A 21,993-nucleotide genomic window follows, 5' to 3' on the forward strand; every position below is an offset into this window, starting at 1 on the left:
ATGCTTTCCCTGGGATGGGGTACTGTTAGAAGGAAGAAGCAGGATGACTGAGGGAACAGCCACCTGCGGAAGCCAGGGCAGAATGTCACAGAAGACTTCTCGGCCAAGTGCCCTTTCCCAGGGAACACTCTGTTGCATGAAAATGAAAGCTTATTTTGCCATCAACTCTTTTAAGCAGAAATGAAGTCTTAGTGAGTCAAATAACACTGATTAGCACAGCACTACAGAGAAGCCTCAAGGGTCTGATTTCACATCCCCTCAGGACTTTCTCTCCTGGCATTCAGCATTCAGGAGAAAATCCTGTCTCTGTATGCTGCTTCTTCAGCCACATCATTTGTGATACAATTTTTAGGAGACGAAACACAATAAACTCCCCTACTTGTATTTCTCTTATCTGAAATGCCTCTTGAAATTTCAAACTAATTTTCAATATGGTTAATTTTCCCCCATTCCCCAGCCTCAACCATTAATTTTTTTAAAGGGGGGGGGGGTATTGGAATAGACATCCCTTGTGTGACTCAGCAAGAATATGTGATTTACAAGTTTCTAAAAATCCTTCCAGCCCTGCTTATTTTGACAAAATTACTTAACACTTCAAGCAATGAACTACAGGGCATAAAAGCATAATCTGCAGAGAAAACCTTAATCCTCTATCATAACCTATTTGAATCTCCTCAAACATATTTCAGTGTGTAGGCATAGAGAATTAAGTCAATTGTTTGATCTGAGAAGAAAGGCAATTAGGGCTCTCTCTTGATCTTTCTCGTTGAATTCTAGTCAGGGGCAGCCACTGTTCTCCACAGCTTCATTTGAGACCCCGATTATTATAATAATAGAGGTGAACGTGAAAATCACTGCAGTGAAGGGGCTCACTGCATTTTCATTATGAGTTGTTCTGTTGGGGAGTTTCAAATCATGACGGGCTAATCTTCAGCATTCAAATGATTAGCTTGCTGCGTTTCTGTGGGGTTGTTTTTTAAACTTCATTTAAAACTTCTTCCTCAACCCGACAAATAGAACAGAGAAATAAAAGAAAACTTTCAGAAACAGCTACCTGACAAGGATGGATTGTGCTAGTTAAGTTCATGTGTCAACTTGGCCACGTTATGGTGTCCCGTTGTTTGGTCAAGCGAACACTGGCCTGATTGTTTCTATGAGAATATTTTGTAGATTTAAGTCTCCAACCAGTTGAGTGCATCAATGGCTGATTACATCTACAATCAACTGAGGAGACTGTCTTCCACTGAGAGAAACCTCTTCCAAACAGTTGAAGGCCTTAAAAAAAGTAATGATTTCAACAGTCAAGAGAGAATTTTCATCTCTATTTCAGTCAGCCAAGCTTCTCCTGGTAAATTCATCGAAAACCTTCACCAGAGTTCCCAGCTTAAGGCCTGCCCTACAGAATTTGAACTTGTTCATCCCCACAAGTCGTGTGTGACAATTTCTAAATAGGAGGGAAATGGATGTGACTCAATCGATTGGGCTCCTATGTACCATATAGGAGGTCCAGGGTTCGCTTCCCGCGGCCTTCTGGTGAGGGCAAGCTGACTCGAGTGGAGAGCTAGCCTGTGCAGGAGTGCTGGCCCTCACGGATTGCCGGCTGACATGGAGAGTGGGTGCAGCAAGATGATGCAACAAAGAGACACAAAGGAGAGACATAAGAGATGCAGCAGACCGGGGAGCTGAAGTGATGCAAGAGATGGAGCACCTCTCTCCCACTCTGAAAGGTCCCAGGATCAGTTCCCAGAGCCACCTAATGAGAATACAAGCAGACACAGAAGAACGCACAGCAGACAGCGAGCGCAAAACAATGGTGGTGGTGGTGGGGGGGAGGTGAAGATAAAAAATTAAATCTTTACATAGGAGCAGTCCAGTGAAAACATTCTAGTTGGCTGTGGTGACTGGAGCTGTGTTTACATTGTATAAGATTGAATAAATATAACTTGGCCAGAGCAAAATATATTGGAGAGGGAGTTGCTACTGGAGATTATGGGGGCCAGGTGACTAAAATGTGTCCCAAGTCACAAGCTGATGCTGTCACTGATGACTTGAAATCTGAGACTCCACCATCTCATCATCTAAAACAATGCTAGTAGACCTATTCTTTGTCTGCCTTGTCCTTTAATACGAGCTCCCTGCCTTGGAGAGGTGGAAGAGCAATGGCTTTGGGGATGACGAGAGGACAGGCTCCTTCCTGCACTTTCTGCTGATTTCCCTGGACTTGTGTGCTGGCCTTTCATTTAGCATTGAGATCCTGACTGAATCCTTACGGAGGAGATGCAGAGGTTTAAAATGTCCCAATTTCCAACTGGGCATTCTCTTCTTCTTGGCCTCAGTTCCTCCAGGAGGTCTGCTTGGAGAAGTTGGGGTTCTGCTCTAGGGTAGGTCAGGGGTATGGAAGAATGGCAAGGAGGAGCCTGGTTATTTTTATTTAGCCAATAGTAATAGAGAAACCATTGAGAGCTAGGCACCGTGCTAGTCCAGGGTTCAAAGGTGGACTCATGATGGGTCCTTCCTGCAAGGAGCTTGTGGTCTAGTGGGGATGGTGGAGAAGTCAAGAAATAGTGACAATACAATGTGAAAAATATGATTCAGGAAAGACCCCAAGGATGTACACGTTACCTAAATTTAAGGTCTAGGGAAAGGCTTAAGGGAGACAGTACCCAAGTTGAGGTCAAAAGGATGAGTAAGAGATAATTAGCAAGGAGATGCCCTACTTTAGGTAGTGCTAAGTCCCAGAGGTGAGAGAAAGCAAAATGTGTTTATCTGCAACTAGTTCTGCAAGGCTGAAGTGTAGCGTGGGAAGATTGTGGGTAAGCAGTAGTGGCTGGTGGCTGGTCAGGAGGGAATTTAATGCCATGATAAGGAATTTGGGCTTTATTCTACAGGCTATAGAGAACTCATGAAGTATTCTAAACAGGGTAGTAACTTGCAGAGAATAGCTGGTTAGAAAGAAAATGGGGAGGGCTCTGGTTTTTATTGCATTTGCAGAGTAACAAATTGCCACAAACTCAGCAGTTTAAAATAATATCCATTTCTTACATCACGGTTTCTGTATGCCAGAAGTCTAGGTGTGCTCTGTTGGTTCTCTGCTTAGGATCTCACGAAGTCAAAGATGTCAGCCAGGCTGGGCTCTTATTTGGAGTTTCGAGAAAAGAATCTGCTTCCAAGTACATTCAGATTGTTGGTAGAATTCAGGTCCTTGTGGTTGTAGAACTGAGGTCAAAGGTGGTTCTCAGCATCTAGAGGCCATTCTTAGGCCTTTGCCTCATGGCCCCTTCCAGCTCAGCCATGGAGAATCTCCCTCACATGGAATCCCTCTCACCCTTCCAATCACTCAAACTTCCTCTTCTGCTTTTAAAGGACTCAGTAGATTAGGTTAGGTCCACACAGGTAATCTCCTTTTGCCATGTAATGTAACAGGAATGATACCTCATCATATTCACGGGTTTTACCCACCACGCTTCCAGGGTGGGGGTTCATACAACTGCAAGGAACACTGCGGGTCATTTTAGAATTCTGCCTACCACAGGGAGGAAGGGAAACGGGGGAGGGGATATTAGTGATAGAGAGACAAAGCATATGGCTATGCAGTAACCCAAGAAACAAACAATGAAGAGAGGCAAAAGGATTCAGGATGTAGTAAGGAGATTGAATTCACGAGTTGATGATTGTTTGGTTCACAAGGAAGAAAATGGGTTCTGCCTTGGGTGGAAGATCCAGAATTCAGGAGGATAAGCAAGACTGGAGAAAAGACCACGAGTATAGTTTTGGTCTCTTCGAATTTGTGGAGTGTCATAGATTAAAATATTCCCTCCACCCCCATCTCCCAAGTAACCATGCTCCCTGCCTTCACTCCCCTGCAATATGTGACAAAATTGTCACTCCCAGTTAGAGGGCAAGTCTATTTCTCTACCCTCCTAAGTCTGGTGTAGGCCTTGTGACTTGCTATGACTAATGAAATGTGGCAGAAGTAATGTGCACGCTTTGGAGGTAGGCTGTAGGAGGAGCTTCCATTCTTCTCCTCTTGAGACCCACAAAAGGAGTCTAGTCTAACTACTGGAGGAGAGGCCTGGGGAACTGAGGTGCTCCACAACAGCACAATCAAGGTTCCACAATTGTGACTTGAGACCTCTCGGACCTTACAGCCCAGCACAGTGCCTGCTGAATGCTGCATCTAGTGTGAGCCCAAGAGAAAGGCAGCGTAAGTCTGCCCAGCCTGACCACAGAATCCACAGAATCATAAGAAATAAGGAATTGTTTTAAGCCGCTAGATTTTGGGTAGGTTTGTTACACTGGGGTGAAGGGTCTGCAGGATATCTGGGTGTTGAAGCAGAGTGATATAAACATATGGCATTAGGAGAGACATCTTGGGTGGCATCATCAGTATTTAGACAGTGGCTGAACCCTTGGGATCTCCTAGAGTGTGAGGAAGGAGAGAAGTGTGTAATTGGGGAAACCATAGCATTTAAGGAGCAAGCAGAGGGATAATTTGTCAAAGAAACTCAGAGGGAATGGGCCAAAGATAAAACCCTGGAGGGAGTACCAAGTGTCAGGAATTTGCAGAGGAGGTAGATGCTGCAGAAACTAAGAAGGACCTATCAGACATACGGGGAGAACCAAGAGAGCACAAACGCAAACGTCAAAGGTTTTGTTAGAAGAGTCTGGGTGTCATGGGTAGATTAAATAAGGGGGAGAGGCAGAGGGATACAGCTCTCTTCACAAAGTTTTGCTACTTTTCTGATACTGAAAGCACTTAAAGACATAATCAGGCTATTTTCCAACCCCTTCCCCCGCCCCAATACAGGGATTGGGTAGGTATTTATTATTGCATTATGTAGTGTTTTCAAAGCTCTCTGAATTCCATTTTAGTGTCCCTTGCAATGTTACTTTATTTCTTTAGTTGCACAACCTCTTCAATCTCTAAATTACACAATTAAGCAAGAATTCACTTTATTACACCTTTTCCCACATCCTCCTTAGTTCTTTATGTCAAAACCAAAGCTTTAAAAATTACAGCACATTTTATATTGAAATGGTGAAGGTGTTGTCCAGCCATCCCTGGAATTTGTGGAAGTTTTATGAGAAATAAAATCTCTTTTTACGTTGTATTATATTTCTTAAAACATGATGTAAAATATGTAAATGTACTTTGTAGAATTATAAAGCATAAAAAACATGGAGATTTCAATCAACATATTCTGGAGGCATCTCAAAAGCTTTCCTGTTACCTCTTTTTGTCACTTAACTAACAATTTGAACACCTCCTATTCCCCCAAAAGAATCTGAGAATTGATACTCTTGAAATAATTACTTCATGAAAAAACCCTCAAACATACAATTGTCACAAATGTTAACCTAAATCTGATCAAGCCTTTAGATCTAATGAAGAAGGGCTCATCTTACTAGATCCTAGTTTAGTAAAATGGTATGAGGAAGCAATGCATCCAATCTAGAAACTGGGAAATGGGGGACCGTTCTAGATTAAGAAGTAACTTGAGGAGAGCAGATATAGCTCAGTGGTTGAGCACCTGCTTCCCATGTATGAGGTCCTGGGTTCAATCCTTAGTACCTCCTAAAAAAGTTTCTTTGGGGAGCAGTTGTGGCTCAAGTGGTTGAGGGCCGACTTCCCACATGGCAGGTCAAAGAAATTTGTCAAAGAAACTAAAGGGAATGTACCAAAGAGAAAACCCTGGAAGAACAATGTCAGAGGAGGTAGATGTTGCAGAAACTAAGAAGGATCTCTCCTCTCCCTCCCCAGAGCTGAACTTCAGTTGCCCCCTGGCATCTCTGGTGAGGGCACCAGGATAATCTTTTCTTACTGGTACCATTTTACATTTTTATGATTAACAAATTAAGAAGACCTAGAGGTCTTGTGTATGTCTGTGTGTATGTGTACTCATGGATGGCTGTGGCAGCACTATAATAGCAACAAATTGCTTACAGCCTACTTGTCTTTCATTAGTTTAGTTATGGTATATTCCTAATTGGCATATATGTATTAATAAGCAGTCATCAACAAACATATGTAAGCATACGTAAATGCTAAAAGATATGCATGATCTATTAGTTAATAAAAAAGAAAGGGGAGTGGAAGTGGCTGAAATGGTTGGGTACCTGCCTCCCACATGGGAGGTCCCGGTTTCAGTTCCCAGTGCCTCCTAAAGATGAGCAGACAGACAAGGGAGCCATCTTGGGGCGGGTAAAAATTAAAAAAAAAAAAGATATGAAAATCATATGTGTGGCATTCTAGTGTTAAAACACATTTTGAGTGCATGTGTGTATATACACAGAGGGCCTGACAAGATATACATTTCTGGGTGACAGAATCATGAATTTACTTTTCTGTTTATAATTTTTCCACAATATTTTCTAAGTAACATTTGTTTCTTTCTCCTAATAAAATACATACACAACATTTGATAGATAGATACATAAGAAACAATCTCTAGATAGCAGAACAGCTTGCTCCTTCTCCTCCCAGTCTTAACCCAACTGCTTTCCTTTTCGTGAGATCTCCCTGACGACCCTCTTGAAATCTGCACCATTTCATCTCTTTGCTCTATTTCTTGCCATGTTCTACATGGCACATGCCATGCCATATTACTTGTCTATTAAGTGTATTCCTGTACTACACACAAGCTCCCTGAGGGCAGCGATTTTTGTTTTGTTCACTGCTGCATCCCCAGAACCTAGAGGACAGTAGGTATTCACGATATATTTGTTGAAATAATGAATGAAACACATTTTTTTAAAAAAAGTTTTGCCTTTATTAATAAGAAACCAGTGATGTTCAGGCTAAAATAACATTTTTCTTAAAAATGTCTTTTAATGTAAGGTTAGCCCTTTAGCGCAGGAACCACTTTGAGAAGCTGATGAAAGCGATGAACTCTCTTCTTCCTGCTCCTTACACCCTCTCCAAACCCAAAATCACACGCAAAATTAAATACAATTTCAGGAGGTTGTGAGTCTTCCCTGAAGCCCAACTAGAAACTCCTTCAAGGGCCCACTGACCCCAGAGTGAAAGCACCTAATTTAAAGTGTGAAGTGGCTTAGAATCATATTTTCTCCCCAATTTTAAGGATTCAAAGAATACGTGTGACTCATCTCAGTTTTCCCCCCTCCTGTAAACCAGTTAAACTTTAAAGGGATTCCTTCTACAAAAGACTCACTGCTTAGAGAGAGGTAAGTTCAGTATTTGTAGCTGATACATGATAAAAATCTGGATGAAAGCTGAAAAATCTAGTTAATAATCCTTAGAGTTCAAAAAGTATAGTTACTTAATACAGTGTAGTCAAAATATCTGGTAAAAAGAATTTTTACTTGTCAGCTGAAAAACTGGGGCCACATTCTGAGATAGAGATGAAAAAACTGGACTTGTTCCATAAAGAATATACTTCTTGAATGCTATTTAAAGAGCAAAATAAGGGACTATGCACATTCTCCAAAGTGAAGTTTTCCATTAAAAGGATGAGAAATCAAATGCTTTGTAATAATGACCATCCAGCTAAAAACAGAATATTAGATCAGTAAAACAACAATGGCTTTTTGACTTGTGTTTTATTTCAATGGGCACACTTCATTCATTGTCTGTAGGAAAACTAGGCTAGGTCTCATTGGGTAACAGTCACAGTTACTAAGTAAACACGCCACCATTTTCATGCCCTCCTTTACTTCTTTATGTCTTCAGTCTCATCTGGCTCTCTCTCTTGATGCTCTCTTTCCCACCTCATTTCTTTTAACTCTTGTCTGTATTTCCGTTCAATGAACCGCTTCTGATGGGCCATCTGGGGAAAGTTATCTGACACAGAGAGATATATTTTATATTTAATAAAGGATAGCCACTAATGCAGAGAATGATGCAAATTAAACATATACACATACAAACATTATTCATAAACTAACATATATTCACATTAAATGTACACAGTTCTATTTTGGACACAGTAAGAGGAAAAAAACTGCTCATTTTCTTTTCTTATTCTTTCATCATTCAGAAGCACACTGGACATTCTGGATTGGCACTCCTGATTCTAGATTTTGATAGTATCTATCAAATAAACAGCATCAGAACACACAAAAATGTTAAAATACAGGCATGTGGTTATGGAATGTTTCCATCCAGGTACTTCAACACCATTCTCCTAGCAACAAGTGATTTTCAGGGAGATCAAAGGATATAGTAAAATGTAGGTGCATATTTTTGAAAAGTTCAAACCAAAAACTTCAAATTATCATATTATCACACCATTATTTACCAAGAATTAAAGTTTCTGAAGAAGAAAAGCAAAAAAAGATCAGATGGACAAAAGAAGGCCACATCTAAGTCATTCCTTCTCATAATTAATTCTATTTTTCCTACCAAAGCTACATCCACAATGCAATAGAGCACTTTTATTTGGTTAAAGGAACATGTCACTTGGGGGTACAGTTTAAGCTATACTTAGTTTGATATTAGACCCTATGCAGTAGTGCTGATACAACGGAAATCTTAGATTAAGATTTAGAAATTTTACAATTTGGCTGTCATTTGTGGATATAACTTTAGCAAAGGAATGGAGTAAGAATCCAAGTACAGACAAGCAATAGTCATCTTACATATTATTCAACAAATATTTACGTCCCAGGAATCAAAGGGATGCAGACATGAAGGAGGGCCACTCAAGGTATCTGGTAATACAGAAAAAGAATGTTCTGCCTAATCAGGTAAAGGACTGTTATTTAGAAGAGGTAGGATTCACCTAGAAATATGAAAAATCAGAGATGTGGGAGAGCAGGACACATTTGGAGAAAACAAAGCATTGTTTTTGTAATGCTGAAGCATAACAGAAATACATGTCCATATATAGCATATGCCTAAACTCTTTTTGTTCTTCTATTTATATAGTGTTCCATCTTCATGCCAGGTTGGAAAAGTGGGGTAGTAGGAAAAGCACCCGGAAGGCAGGCAGTGAACCAGTAAAGACATTGTGTATCTGAGAATCAGTGACTGATTTTAAACAAAAGAGGAAAATGATACTTGCAATTTAGCAGCAATTTTTAAAAAAATCAGAGAAATCCAAAAAAAGTTTGAATTGCAAAGCAAGTTTCTGAATAATGAACTCTACTTCCTTAGTAAATTTTACTGTAAAATTGAATCTGAGCTAAAAAAAAGAAATCCCCCCACTCAGATTTAAACATTGATAAACTTTATATCCTTAGGAAGCGGATTTGGCTCAACAGATAAGAGCATCTGCCTACCACCTGGGAGGTCCAGGGTTCAAACCCAGGGCCTCCTGACCCATGTGGTGAGCTGGCCCAGCACAGTGCTGTTGTGTGCAAGAAGTGCCGTGCCACTCAGGGGTGCCCCCCACATAGGGGAGCCCCACGTGCAAGGAGTGCGCCCGTAAGGAGAGCCGCCCAGCATGAAAAAAGTGTAGCCTGCCCAGGGTGGCGCCGCACACATGGAGAGATGACGCAGCAAGATGACGCAACAAAGAGAGACACAGTGCCGCTGACAAGAATACAAGTGGACCCAGAAGAATACACAGCGAATGGACAGAGCAGACAAGTGGGGGGTGGGGAAGAGGAGAGAAATAAATAATAAATTAAAAAAATATATATATATATCCTTATAGCCTTTTCTTATGAAGCAAAGTTATACTACACAAACATATGCAATATAAATTTATATATATTAAAAATGCATACAAACACTTAAAATCAGCCCCTTACCCACCCCATTGGGAGTACAGCATATGCATGTATTTGTGGGCATACTTTTTTCATTTATTGCAGCATAAGCATTTTCCCATATTATTAGTCTTCAAAAACTTTACTTCAATAGCTGCAAAATAGTACAACATTTGGGTATAGTAAGGATTGGTTAATTATTGCTCACAGACCAAATCCCACCCTCTACTTGTTTTTGCAAATAAAGTTTTATTGGAACACAGACACACCCATTCACTTACTATTACTTATACCTGCAGCTACAACGGCAGAGACGAGTAACTGTGACAGAGACGTTATGGCCCACAAAACCTAAAATACTATCTGGCTCTTTCCAGAAAGGTCACCAACTCCTGAGATAAACTATAGTTTTTGTGAAAATGTCCTGTTAAACATGCCGAAAGTTTAAACTTTTTTTTTCCTACTGTAAAATTGTATTATCATGATTATTATGGTAAGTCAACGTTAGCCTCTATATCTAATTATTTCTTAGGTTTGAGTCCTAGAAATGGAATTTCTGAATCAAATGGTATAAATTTCTTTCAGGACCTGATACATACTACCAAATTGCTTTCCAACAGTTTAAACTAATTCACTCCTACCAGAATGTATATGGAGGTCCGTCTCAGAAAATGCCAACTCTCCAGTACTGTTTTAGAGTAGAAAACAAACAAACAAAACAATCCAAAGATAAAATTTAACAATTTTAAAAGTGGAACCTCACTTTTATTTAGTATGTGATTGTGTATTTACATACAATGAAAAGGAAAAAGTTTCCAGTGGAGTCCATTTAAAACAGTAAGTGAAGATTCCACAGACACTGCATCCTGGCAGCACTAGCAGGAACATGCTGGCTGCTCATTTGCACTTGAGCTCTTGGCCCTCTTGCCCTTCCTGGAATCTCTCCCTGGCTGAGAATCCTGTGCCTCTTCTCTTTTTAGTTCCACAACTTGCTCTCCCCACCTCAGTTAGTCTGAGTACTTGAAGTGTAATAAAATTGTACTATCATGTTTTGCTCCCAGGTTCTGCTATGCAGTACAATATACCTCAGAGAAAACTTCTTTGCATTTAAACCTTTAATTTACAAAAGACTATGCAGTTTCATACATGGTCAATTATGTACTTTTTCTTCAACCCAGCTATTCCATTCTTGGCGATCTATCCCATAGAACTAAAAGCACCAATATATTCACATTTATTGTCTACAGTAATTAAAATAAACAAGCACACTATCCTATCAATGATTTTCTAAAAAGCTGAATAAAATAAGGCACATCCATGGCGTGAAATATCACAGTCATAAAGAACGAACTGACTGTATAACACACAGAGTGAGCCCTAATGTAAAAACCATGGACTATAGTTAATAATATAATTATAATAATATTATTTTATCAATTATACCAATGGTACCATATTAATGGAAAATGCTTTATAAAAGGGAAAAATGTGTGTGCGGGGGGGGGGAGCGCGCGCATATATGGAAACTCTGTACTTCCAGAATGATTTTTCTGTAAATCTAAACTGTTTAAATATGAAAATATCACCCCATTTTAATAAAACTATGGCCAAAAAGAAAACACTTTTGCATGTATACTTTTATATCTGTATGAGATTTTAGAAGTATAGAGAAAACTATAAAAGGAAACGCAGTAGGTTGTTCTCATGAGTTACCTGGACTGAGAGTAGGATTCCATGCAAAAAAAAAGAAAATCAGAAGGCATTCAGGAACACTTTTTTAAAAATCATAAATTCATTATATGCATATCTCACATTACGCTACACTCAGTACAGAGAACAATTATGAAGAAAACAAGATCACATTTTATCAATACTTACCATTTTTTTATTTTCCCATTTTCTTTCCATAAAACACAAATTACATTATGAACATATAATTATAGAAAAAGAGATAGGCTTACATTTTTCAAGTGCATCCATTGCTGCTCCCATTTCTGCTTGCTGAATACTGTTAAAAAATAAAATTAAGGTAGACTTGAAGGCTCTTTTTCAAAAACACAAATATGGCTACAAATTATTCATGATGATTTTCAGGTTTGGTCCATAAGGTTTTATCTGATTTCTCCTATTGTCATTTATTAAATTGCAGAGCGAGGAATATACACAAGAGCAGGCAGAACTGTCATTTATTTGCACAAAGCATGTTTAGGTTTTTGTTCCACACTTTTAGTACTACAATCAAATGCCTTCCATTTATATTAGGTATGAAGTTCTAGGTGATCTATGTTTCTTCTCAGCTTAAGATACAGATTGGAGGGTTCAAAGAAAGGTGATAGTACAAATAATTCTTTTTACCTGGAGAGTTAACATCATTTCCACAAAGCTCAAGTGAGTAGCAATGAGAAATCACATCATGCATGACAGGACACACCTTAGCATAAACAGTTTGCACTAATGCTCACTCTGTTGGGTAACTAAAACTGGACAGATCTTACCTATGCACAAGGTAATGTGTTTTTTTCAATATAGCTAAAGCCCATTATGCAATGGCATTCACAGTGTCCAAGGTCAATTCACAAATGTGCGGTTAGGGCTGGTGGGGACATGAATCCTTAGGATTCACTTTGTAATTAACTTTGAAAAGTCTACACTTTAAATTTTAAAAGACAGACTCAGAGTTTGGAAATTCCACACAGGGACTTGTCAGACACAAAGAATGTTCATTCAAAAAACAGCAGAAGCATTCTCTTGTCATACCTTGGCCCTTTCCCACAGCCTATTCTTTCTCCCTTGAAATATACAGCCACAGTGTAGGTTCTAGCATGGGATGGCCCCACTGTCTGCAGAGTCCTGAAAGGGAGAAGCAAGAGCATTGATTATGGCAAAGTCTTATTTAATTGTTACTGCTAATATGTTACACCAAGAAAGAGCATGCACTCGCTGCCTACACAGGAGGGTAAAAATGACAAGAAAGGTGGCAATGGCAGAAGTAAAGGAGCAAGTTTTCCATTCCTTAATTTGACAAATATATAGAGAGAACTTTTAAAGTAGGGCATTTTTAAAAATTCTGCACTGGATTTTTATATTTTTTTCCCAAAGCAACATGAATAATATCTGAAGGCTACCAGTAATGTGTAAACTATTTTTAAACAGTTTCTAGTTGTACATATTCCAAACATCACATAATTAACAACATTTTATCAGTGAAAAGTCAACAGTTTGTGGTTTTTTTTGTTGTTGTTTTTAGTACTAATCACACCTAGGAAATAAATCTAAATCACATCTAAATGGTTTTACCCCCATCATGGATTCTTTTTAATGTCTGTATCTTATCTAAAAGATCAAAAAATGTATTTAGTTCCTGAAACATCTGAGATCATTTCAAAAGTATGGTATATCAAGTACACAACACAATAAAAAAAACAAAGCTCCAGGTCCTCTGGATTTTAATGACATAGTGCAGATTTCAAATGCAGTAATACTGATAACTTCCATGGAAAGGGGAAATTAAAAATAGCCAACAAAGATAATGGAATGAACACAGTAATCTTGGGGAAAAAAACAGAAACTATGTAAAACAACCCATCATCTTGATAAAAATGAACAAACTCATTGTGTACTTTCCTTTGGGGGTTTATGAAAAGGTAGGAGAATAATTTCCTTTGTATTTATATACTCCATGGGATGAAAGTACATGGATGGTTTAAGGTAGGACTTAATATGGTAACACCCGGGCTATGAGAAGTTTGTGATCCTCACTTTATTTATTGAACTTTATCACTTTGATGAAGAAATAGGTAGAGTCTTTCTTATAATACAGTTTGAATATTCATTATGCTTATTAGGTACCTATTAAGGTGCTACTATCCCAAACATTTGATTTTTCCTCAATAAATAAAGGAACCACTATTTAGCAGTGACAGTTTCTTGGGACAATTTATAGCTAAGAGGTAACTGAACTGTCTCTTGGCCTCCTTAGTTTTCCTTTCAGGGAAAAAAATCTATAAAGTGTTTTGACTATTAAAAAAAAAGATGAAAAAGAATTTAAAATTCCCCGCTACCACTCTTGTATTTTTACTTGAGCATTTTGAAATCTGACAACATTCAAAGGGGAGTTTTTAATTCCATATGAAACACACAAACACTCAAATGTGTGTTTGCAACCATGTGTGCACAGACACGGGATAAAACAGTAGACTTTTTAAAACTAGACTTTTAAATATATTTAAAATTACATCTAGACAATACCTTGGGAGGCAGCCCACCTACTTGAATAATCCTATTTGGGAATTCCTCTTTGAAACCAGTTTTTGAACCAAAGAATGAATCTCAAGATAATTACTCTATCTCAGAGTCATACCTCCTGTTTGCATCAAAACTGGTGATTATATGGTGTCATGACCCACCAATCACCTGTGACCCTTTTTAGTAACTTCTGGCTAAACGTGTCACTCAAGATATTCAAAAGTAATGGCAGATACAAATTATGGGAAGAAAGAGTCCAAATATTTGAATTATACAGCACCAGTGAACAACAGTCTTGCTTCTAAGAATGACCACCTGTGGAAGATGGTATATCTGCCAGGCAATAGAGAGGCCAGCTGATGTTCAGAGGAGAGGGAAGAGAGACAACCAGCTATTGTTACATATAAACATGTGCATCTTCGAACCTAGATGTATTAAGTTACAAGGACTAAGAAGTCAAACAAAAAAGTGCATGTAAAAACTTAGTCACACTGACCATCAGGAGGTTTCAGTCAAGGGCTCTTGCCACAACTTCTCCAGGACAAGTGGTTTTCCCTCAAGTCAAATGGAGAATCAACTCCAAGCAAGGTTGGATTTGATGACTGTGGACAGTGGGCACTTACTTGTACAGAGGAATGTCTGGCTCTTTTCCTTCTGTTCTAAGTGTCAAGCAACACTGCTGAAGCTGAGATTTGGGGTCATTCCAATCCTGATTCAAAATGAACTCCTGTAGTAAGCCCCCAAAAAGTATTTAGTAATGGGTTCTGGAATCACCAAGAAGAAAGCATACTACTAATTAAATTTTATATGAGCTTACTTTCAATCGTGGAAAGAAACAAACATTCATAAAAGTATGAACATATTCCAAATCCTTATCAATGTATAGCGCTGCAATAAATGCTGAAAAAAAAAAGAATATTTAAAAATAAACCACTATTCATTGCTAATTACCAGAGTAAAGAGTAAAAGACCTAGACTTTTAAGAAGCAGCTTAATAAGGCAGTCAACTTCTAGGCCCTCTTCATTTTTCAGCATTACCATTTCATCTTTCTTCAAACAAGACAACTCAGTACCAATATTAGAAGCAGCAACATAGATATAGGAGTAAGATGCAAATTCATAGCGTACAAAGACAAAATTGCATTTGGCCAATAGTAAGGGCTAAATGAAAGTTAGCTAAAATGCTACACAAAATGCTACTGCATAGCAGGGAAAGAATGCCATCTGGGAACATAACCATGTTGCCTCAAATTCAACATGAAGATCAGATATGGTATCAGAATGAGCATGTCCTTGGGATTGGCCCTCTCAATGCCAATCTTCAGGAAATCACCCACTTACAAAGGTTGTATGTTAAATTTCATGAACAGAAATGGGACAATTTACACAATCTGTTCATACAGAGAAAAACGTTATTCTGGGCTTAATAATAATATAACAATATATCCTACATTATATTGATAAATGGTGACTCCCAAAGATAAGTTCATTAAAAGGTACCTTAAACCAAGTAAACAAATGGTGAGACTTTCAAAAGATGAAATAAAAGTATCTTTCATTGAACTAAAAACAACTGACAGTAAGATTGATCTCTCAACTTAATTTTTTGGTAATCTTAATCTTTAGATTGCCTCTAATTGAAAAAGAAGTTCTTTTAAGTTCCTTAGTCTGACTGCCTTCGCACTATGTAAATGAGCTGATTTTGCATGGTAGACCTTAATATTTGTACAGAATTCCAATTTACCCAAAATACTGTTAACATTAAGAAAAACGAGGGAAACAGACTTTGGCCCAGTGGTTAGGGCATCCTGTCTACCACATGGGAGGTCCGCGGTTCAAGCCCCGGGCCTCCTTGACCCCTGTGGAGCTGGCCCATGCGCAGAGCTGATGCGTGCAAGGAGTGCTGTGCCACACAGGGGTGTCCCCCGCGTAGGGGAGCCCCACGCGCAAGGAGTGCACCCGTAAGGAGAGTGGCCCAGCGCGAAGGACGGAGCAGCCTGCCCAGGAATGGCGCCGCCCACACTTCCCGTGCCGCTGACAGACAACAGAAGCGGACAAAGAAACAAGACGCAGCAAAAAGACACAGAAAACAGACAACCGGGGGAGGGGAGGGGAATTAAATAAATAAAAATAAATCTTTAAAAAAAAAAGAAAGAAAAACGAGTTCTAAAACCTAGTAAATAGCCCACTTATTTTGAAGTACTAACAGAAACAATAAAATGTGCACAATCCTTTATTAGCTATAATAAAATTATTTATAATGCTACCATACCAAATCAGAAACTACAAAGATGTCAACAATTGCCCTTAGAGCTTGGAACTCATTAGAAACAATGGAGGATAATTTTTTATTTAATGAATAAATTACACTTCTTTCTTCTGTGCTCCTATGTGAAGGCTACTGGGTCACACACACAAAAAAAGCTATACTTCATAATTACCATGATCCTACTGTTTCCTACAAAGGGATCTGAGGGCTGGGGGTGAGATGGAAGGGTAGGAATGGAAAGAGGGGGGTTATCATTGAATACATGATTGAATATAAAATTCATTATTCACTTGTCTTAATTCCAAATTACTCTCCTTCAAACAAGCTTTGGAAAAAAAGTAGTAATAAAAATGAAAACAGAAAAGTAGTTTCTTTAGTCAGAACTAAATAATAATGAAAAGAAGAAGAAAGTGTTGTCTATTTGATTTAAATGTTGAGTTCACAGGTGAAGATAAAAGCTGTACTTTGCAGGACTCACATTCCAAAAGGTCGGCCAAGGTCTTGGTCCTAAGGGCCACGGGCCTCTTGGTTTTGTCATTGGTTATGGCGTACTCCTGCATGCCCAGCTCCTCTGCTACCTTGGCTTGAGTTCTGTTATTCACCAAAGAGCTTCGCAACAACTGGCCAAAAGGAATTGAAGTACATTTAGAAACAACTTCACTTTTGGTTTCTCATGTTCTTTTTTGGGGCCCAACCAGCCCGAGACTGTCTCACTGACAGGGACACCAAGGTAAGTGATGGTTGAATTCCTCATCCACCGCCTTCAGACCACAGTGACACACTTCACTCACACATCTAAGCTTCTCCTCAATAACTTATCTGGTTCTATTATCCTGGATTTTGCCTGACATTTAAATAGTTCATTTACTTATTCAATGGCAGCAAGGAGGGGGATCTGGATATGTGTGTGTTGTACTATGATTAAAGGTCGAAGCTTTTTAAGCTTAATGTTATTCAATGGAGCATTTAAAAAAATCAACTATCAAAATATAATTTACATACAATAAAATGTACCCATTTTAAGTGCAATGTTAGATTAGTTCTGACACCAAATGAGTTTCTCTAACCCCAGACAAGTTCCCTCTCCTCCTTTGCAATCAATCCTCCCCGCTTTCTACCAGGTAAAGATCTGCTTTCTGTCACTAAAGATTAGTTTTAAAGAAACATTCTTAAAAGTCTAAAATAGGCTTCAAGTCTCATGGCATTGATGATGTTAATTTAGATATTATAGATTTGGGAAAGTGTATTTTATTAAATATTATTTAGAAGATTTATTTATTCACAGTTTTTGCTTTTAGCAAGTGAAAGATGTACACTATATGTCCCAATCTGTTTTTCATACTGAGATCCTTTATTTTTATTCAAATTAAAATGTCACCTCAAATATCAACTTCAGGAATTTAAAACAAAAATTTCTACTAGGAATTTCAGACAGTAAGAGTCCTTCCTCTAAGACTACGTAAGTAGCTAACTTTAAACACAGCATGAAAATTACACACTCAATCCATTGTAGAGGTGCCCATAAAACAAGCATGATTTAGCCATTTAACACTCATTAACTACTCACTACGGGAAAAGTTAGGGGGAAGACTGGAGGGAAGGAAAGGGATGTAAAGATGTATACGATAATGCTCTGACCCTGAAGTAACTAATGAAACAAAAACTGAACTGTAATTATCCCCAATCTCTAAGATTTGAGGAGATAATGCACCTTAAACAAGAAATTTTTTTTTACAGCAGATTTTCTTTCACCAAATTCTTGGTTTATTTAAAAAATTCCTTCCTTCTAGGAAACACCCCTGAAAACAGGGATAAGGAGCAGAAAGCAGCAGCTGTAAGTCTTGCTGGTATTATACCCCTGCTATTCCATATCGCACTCTGTTTATTAGATCCAAGTTTTATGCGCTGTGGCTCCCTAGTGTCAAGTGAGCTTATGAATATCAAGATTTATTCTCAATGCCTGATATTGCATCCTTGACAATAGATAAATAAGAAACAATACGTTCTTAATTTGTCTGACAATGATTCATGAAACAGAAATACAACTTGATCTTCATAAGCCATGCTTGCTATTGAATTTCAGGCCATTACTCTTTGCTTGTCTCTGCTCCCTTCCTCTGTTTTCTGTTTTCCACTAACTCCATCCTCCATCTTTCCTTCAATATACTAAGCGATTCATTAAAATGAATATCTATAGAGAAGCTCAAAATTTAAAAACCCTAGCATATAACATTAATAGGAGACTCAACCAATAGAGAGCTACCTGCCTAATACCTTGTAGTGATGGAATAATTGAGCCGGAAGGGATATATCTTTTGTAGTTTGGATTTCAATGCTGGGAGAGCGCATAGCTCTCAAACGTTGAGGTCATGGGGGAACAGGAGGGCTATTTCGTAAATATGACTATGCTGAGCAAGCTGGGTCCTCTCTGAATATAAGCTTTTGGTGAGGGGAGAAAACTTTTTAGGCTGCGTATCTGGAGAGTTGATGCCTGAGAACCAACAAGCCTATTCACATATAAGCACACACAAACCATAATAAATAACTAGTTATCATGCCCCAGTGACCACCTGCCAGTGACAGGACTCCTCATTCAGTATTGTGCAGTGATGCTGTCTGACAGCAAAGGAGGAAAGCAATGTGGAAGGGAAACAGAAGAGCTTCCAGTTTTATTTAAGATAAGCCTAGGCAGGTCTTAAAGCAGTAGGGTGGCTGGAAAGTGAGATCTATAGATTCTTGCCAAAATATCAGAGCCTGAACCAGAAGTCATTGGGAGAGAAGGAAGCTATAAATCATCCATGCTTTTATCATCAGTTTAAATTTAGAAGATGAGCTGAAAAGAGATAAGACCTTGCTCTTTACCTAAACAAGACAGACCGAATGGCACTTCTTTAAATGACAATTTCCCTCCTTGACTTTTGTTGAACTCTACTTTGGAATGAATCATGCTGTTTGCTAAAGAATGGAGATCAAGAGAGACCAGCAAGAGAAAAAACCATCTTAAGTTATGGCAACTCAGGGTAACAAACAGTTGTTGAGGCTGATTATATGCCAGGTTCTGGGCTGACAGCAGAAGATCCCAAGCTTGACCAATAAGCTTTGCGATTCTCTGGGAGCTGATAATCTCCTAAAGAAGGCTCGCAGAGACTGGTTGCAATGTACTGTGGTAGCTGCAGTGACAGCACAGGACCACAGGTGCAGACAGTTAGGTGGTCCTTTCCACCCCAGTTTTCAGAAATAACTCCTGGAGGAGCTGACACTGAGCAAATGGTGAAGACCTCTCAGTGGGTGGTCAGCCTGGCTGAAATCAGAATCCTGAGATGCTTCTGAGACACAGGTGCCCAGGTCTCTTGCAAGAACTAAAGAATCAGAATTTTGGGAGACATAACTCAGACATGCACATTTTAAAAAATTCATGTAGGTGGATTTTTTTTTTAAAGATTTATTTATTTATCGACCAGCCCCTCCTGGCCTGGTTGTCTGCTTTCTGTGTCCATTTGCTGTGTGTTCTTCTCTGTCTGCTTGTTTTCTCTTTAGATGGCACTGGGAACCAATCCTGGGGCATTCTGGAGTGATAGAGAGGTGCTTACTCTTTTTTGCTACCTCAGCTCCCTGGTCTATTGCATCTCTTATTGCCTATCCTCTATGTCTCTTTGTTGAATCATTTTGCTGTGCCAGCTGTCCACTCGGACCCACTTGCTGCATGGGCCAGCACTCCTATGCGGGCCAGCATTCTGTTCAGTTCAGCTCTGTGTGTTGGTCAGCTTGTCTTCACCAGGGGGTCCTGGAAATCAAACCCTGGACTGTCCATACGGCAGATGGGAAACTACTCACTTGAGTCACATATCTGCTTCCCATGTAGGTGGATTTTGATGAATGCAGAATCAAAACTGAGAAAGCCTGAGTCAGGGAATGAGAGAAGAGTAAGGAAGAGAGAACATCTATGGCAAAACAAGGGGCTGTGGCACAGCAAGGTGACTGCCAGGTGGCACTGGAGGAGAAATTAGAGTACAGTGAGAGACAGCTGATACTGGCAAGGATGACAGGCCTCTCTAAGTAGGTTGGGTAAAGGAGTCTGTACTTCATTCTCCAGGGGATGAGGAATCCCAAAATATTTCAAATGGGGGCAGAAGCAAGGTAACCTTTTCATTTTAGGAAGACCATTTTGGTGGATGGCTTGAATGGGGCAGGACATGAAGTTAGAAAGTCCTGTGGTTGAAGAAATATCCACCCTTTATTTTTCAGTAGAAATCTAGAAAATGATCATGAAGCAACTAATTAAGCCTAAGATAGATATGAGACTACATTGCAAACACGACCTTGTGTTTGATATAGTTATAAAAAGTAAAAGGTTTGGTGCCAAACCGCCTGTGTTTATATAGTAGCTCCACGAATTTCCTAGTTGTGTGACCCTGAATAAGTTACTGCATCATTCTGAGTCTTAGCTTCCTCACCTACAAAACAGAGAAAGTAGAAACTACTTAATGCAGTATTGTGAGAATTAGAGGTAATGCACATACAATCTAAGTACAATGACGGACACATAATAAACATGCCAGAAATATTAGCTGCTATTGTACCAACAGCAGAAGCATTTTTATTAGGCAAAATATGTTTGCTCTTTATTCATGGGGAAAGGGTACGAGAAAGTTATCAAATACCTTTGGATTTGTTTTCAACACAAAAATCTTCTGGTTATCTGTCCACCCATTGTCTTCAAAGCTCTTCATTTTACCAAGTGTTTACCTGTCCATAACACCTACCTTTTTTTTTTCCTTAAACATCCCTCCCCATCAACCACACACTTCCAAATAAGGAAAAAGTTTCATTTGAAATTACCAGAAAAAGTGAAAACAGCTGTACTACTTCTGATTTATAATTAGAAAAAGATATTGAATTGATGATGCAATGTCAGGACCAATATAAACATCCCAAAAAACAAATTCTGATTTTGAGGATCCAGGATGTTTTCTATTATCTCAGCATAGCAGTCTCATAATTAGTTTAAAGTTAAAATTTCAATGAGAAAAGATGGATAGGTTTAAAACAATCAATCAAACATATGGGCATCTTTCCTTCAACTTCTCTTTTCACTTTAGAGATTACACAGAGGAAACCACAGTTGTGAGACATGAGCTACCAAAGGGAGCCATCTAGTGTAGAAGTAGACTCTAATTTATTATTTTGAAGCATTTAATATAAAGACAAGGGGGGAAAGCAGAAGACTTTATTAAAACTAACAGTGATGTGCCACACGGACCTATTATACCAAGAGTGGTGAAGCCCGATGGCCTCCATTTCCCATGATAATAAAAGAAAAGATACACAAATGCTGGTGGGAAGAATTCGGGTCAGGTATGAAGAGCCAAATTATGTTAGTGAGGGAGAAATTCTGAAACAGGTTACTAAAGAAGGCTATGGAATCTATCATCTCAAGAAGGTCTTCAGGGAAGACACTTGTTGTCTGAATGGCTTATGTTTAGTGCTGTCTGGAGGCAGCAGGGAGGGAGTAGATCAGGGTTCTCGAACTTTTTATTTGTTATCCTTGCTGCCCTTCTCACTGTTCCAAATCATTCTTCTAAAAACAAAAATCTCCCCAAGTCCGTCTTGCTGGTGTGCACCATCACTGGCCACAGTGTAAGGTAGCCCTGGGGATTAGCTGCTATTTTAGCCATAATTAAAGACTAAGAGAGAATGACAAAGAAGAGAAAACTCATATGGCTTAAAACCTGCCAGTACGACCAGACTTTCTGGCCCAAGTAAATCCCTTCTTTGAGACGCTCTCACTATTTACCTACTGGGTGGGC

The 21,993-nt window shown here is 39.0% G+C and overlaps 1 protein-coding gene across 19 annotated transcripts in view; it reads right to left on the reverse strand.

The window, feature by feature from the left end:
• Positions 1-6,746: 6,746 nt before the first annotated feature.
• Positions 6,747-21,993, reverse strand: part of DROSHA (drosha ribonuclease III) — a 140,783-nt gene continuing 125,536 nt past the window's right edge. For all 19 annotated transcript variants that reach the window (XM_058307374.1, XM_058307386.1, XM_058307363.1 and 16 more), the window contains 6 exons: positions 16,665-16,806; positions 14,735-14,817; positions 14,541-14,644; positions 12,430-12,522; positions 11,634-11,680; positions 6,747-7,801 (listed from right to left, as the gene is read on the reverse strand). In XM_058307374.1, the coding sequence (XP_058163357.1) occupies positions 7,671-7,801; positions 11,634-11,680; positions 12,430-12,522; positions 14,541-14,644; positions 14,735-14,817; positions 16,665-16,806 (600 nt within the window). In that variant the 3' untranslated portion in view covers positions 6,747-7,670. The remainder of the gene's footprint in view (positions 7,802-11,633; positions 11,681-12,429; positions 12,523-14,540; positions 14,645-14,734; positions 14,818-16,664; positions 16,807-21,993) is intronic.

This window comes from Dasypus novemcinctus, chromosome 2 (genome assembly GCF_030445035.2).
Source record: "Dasypus novemcinctus isolate mDasNov1 chromosome 2, mDasNov1.1.hap2, whole genome shotgun sequence".
NCBI lineage: Eukaryota > Metazoa > Chordata > Mammalia > Cingulata > Dasypodidae > Dasypus > Dasypus novemcinctus.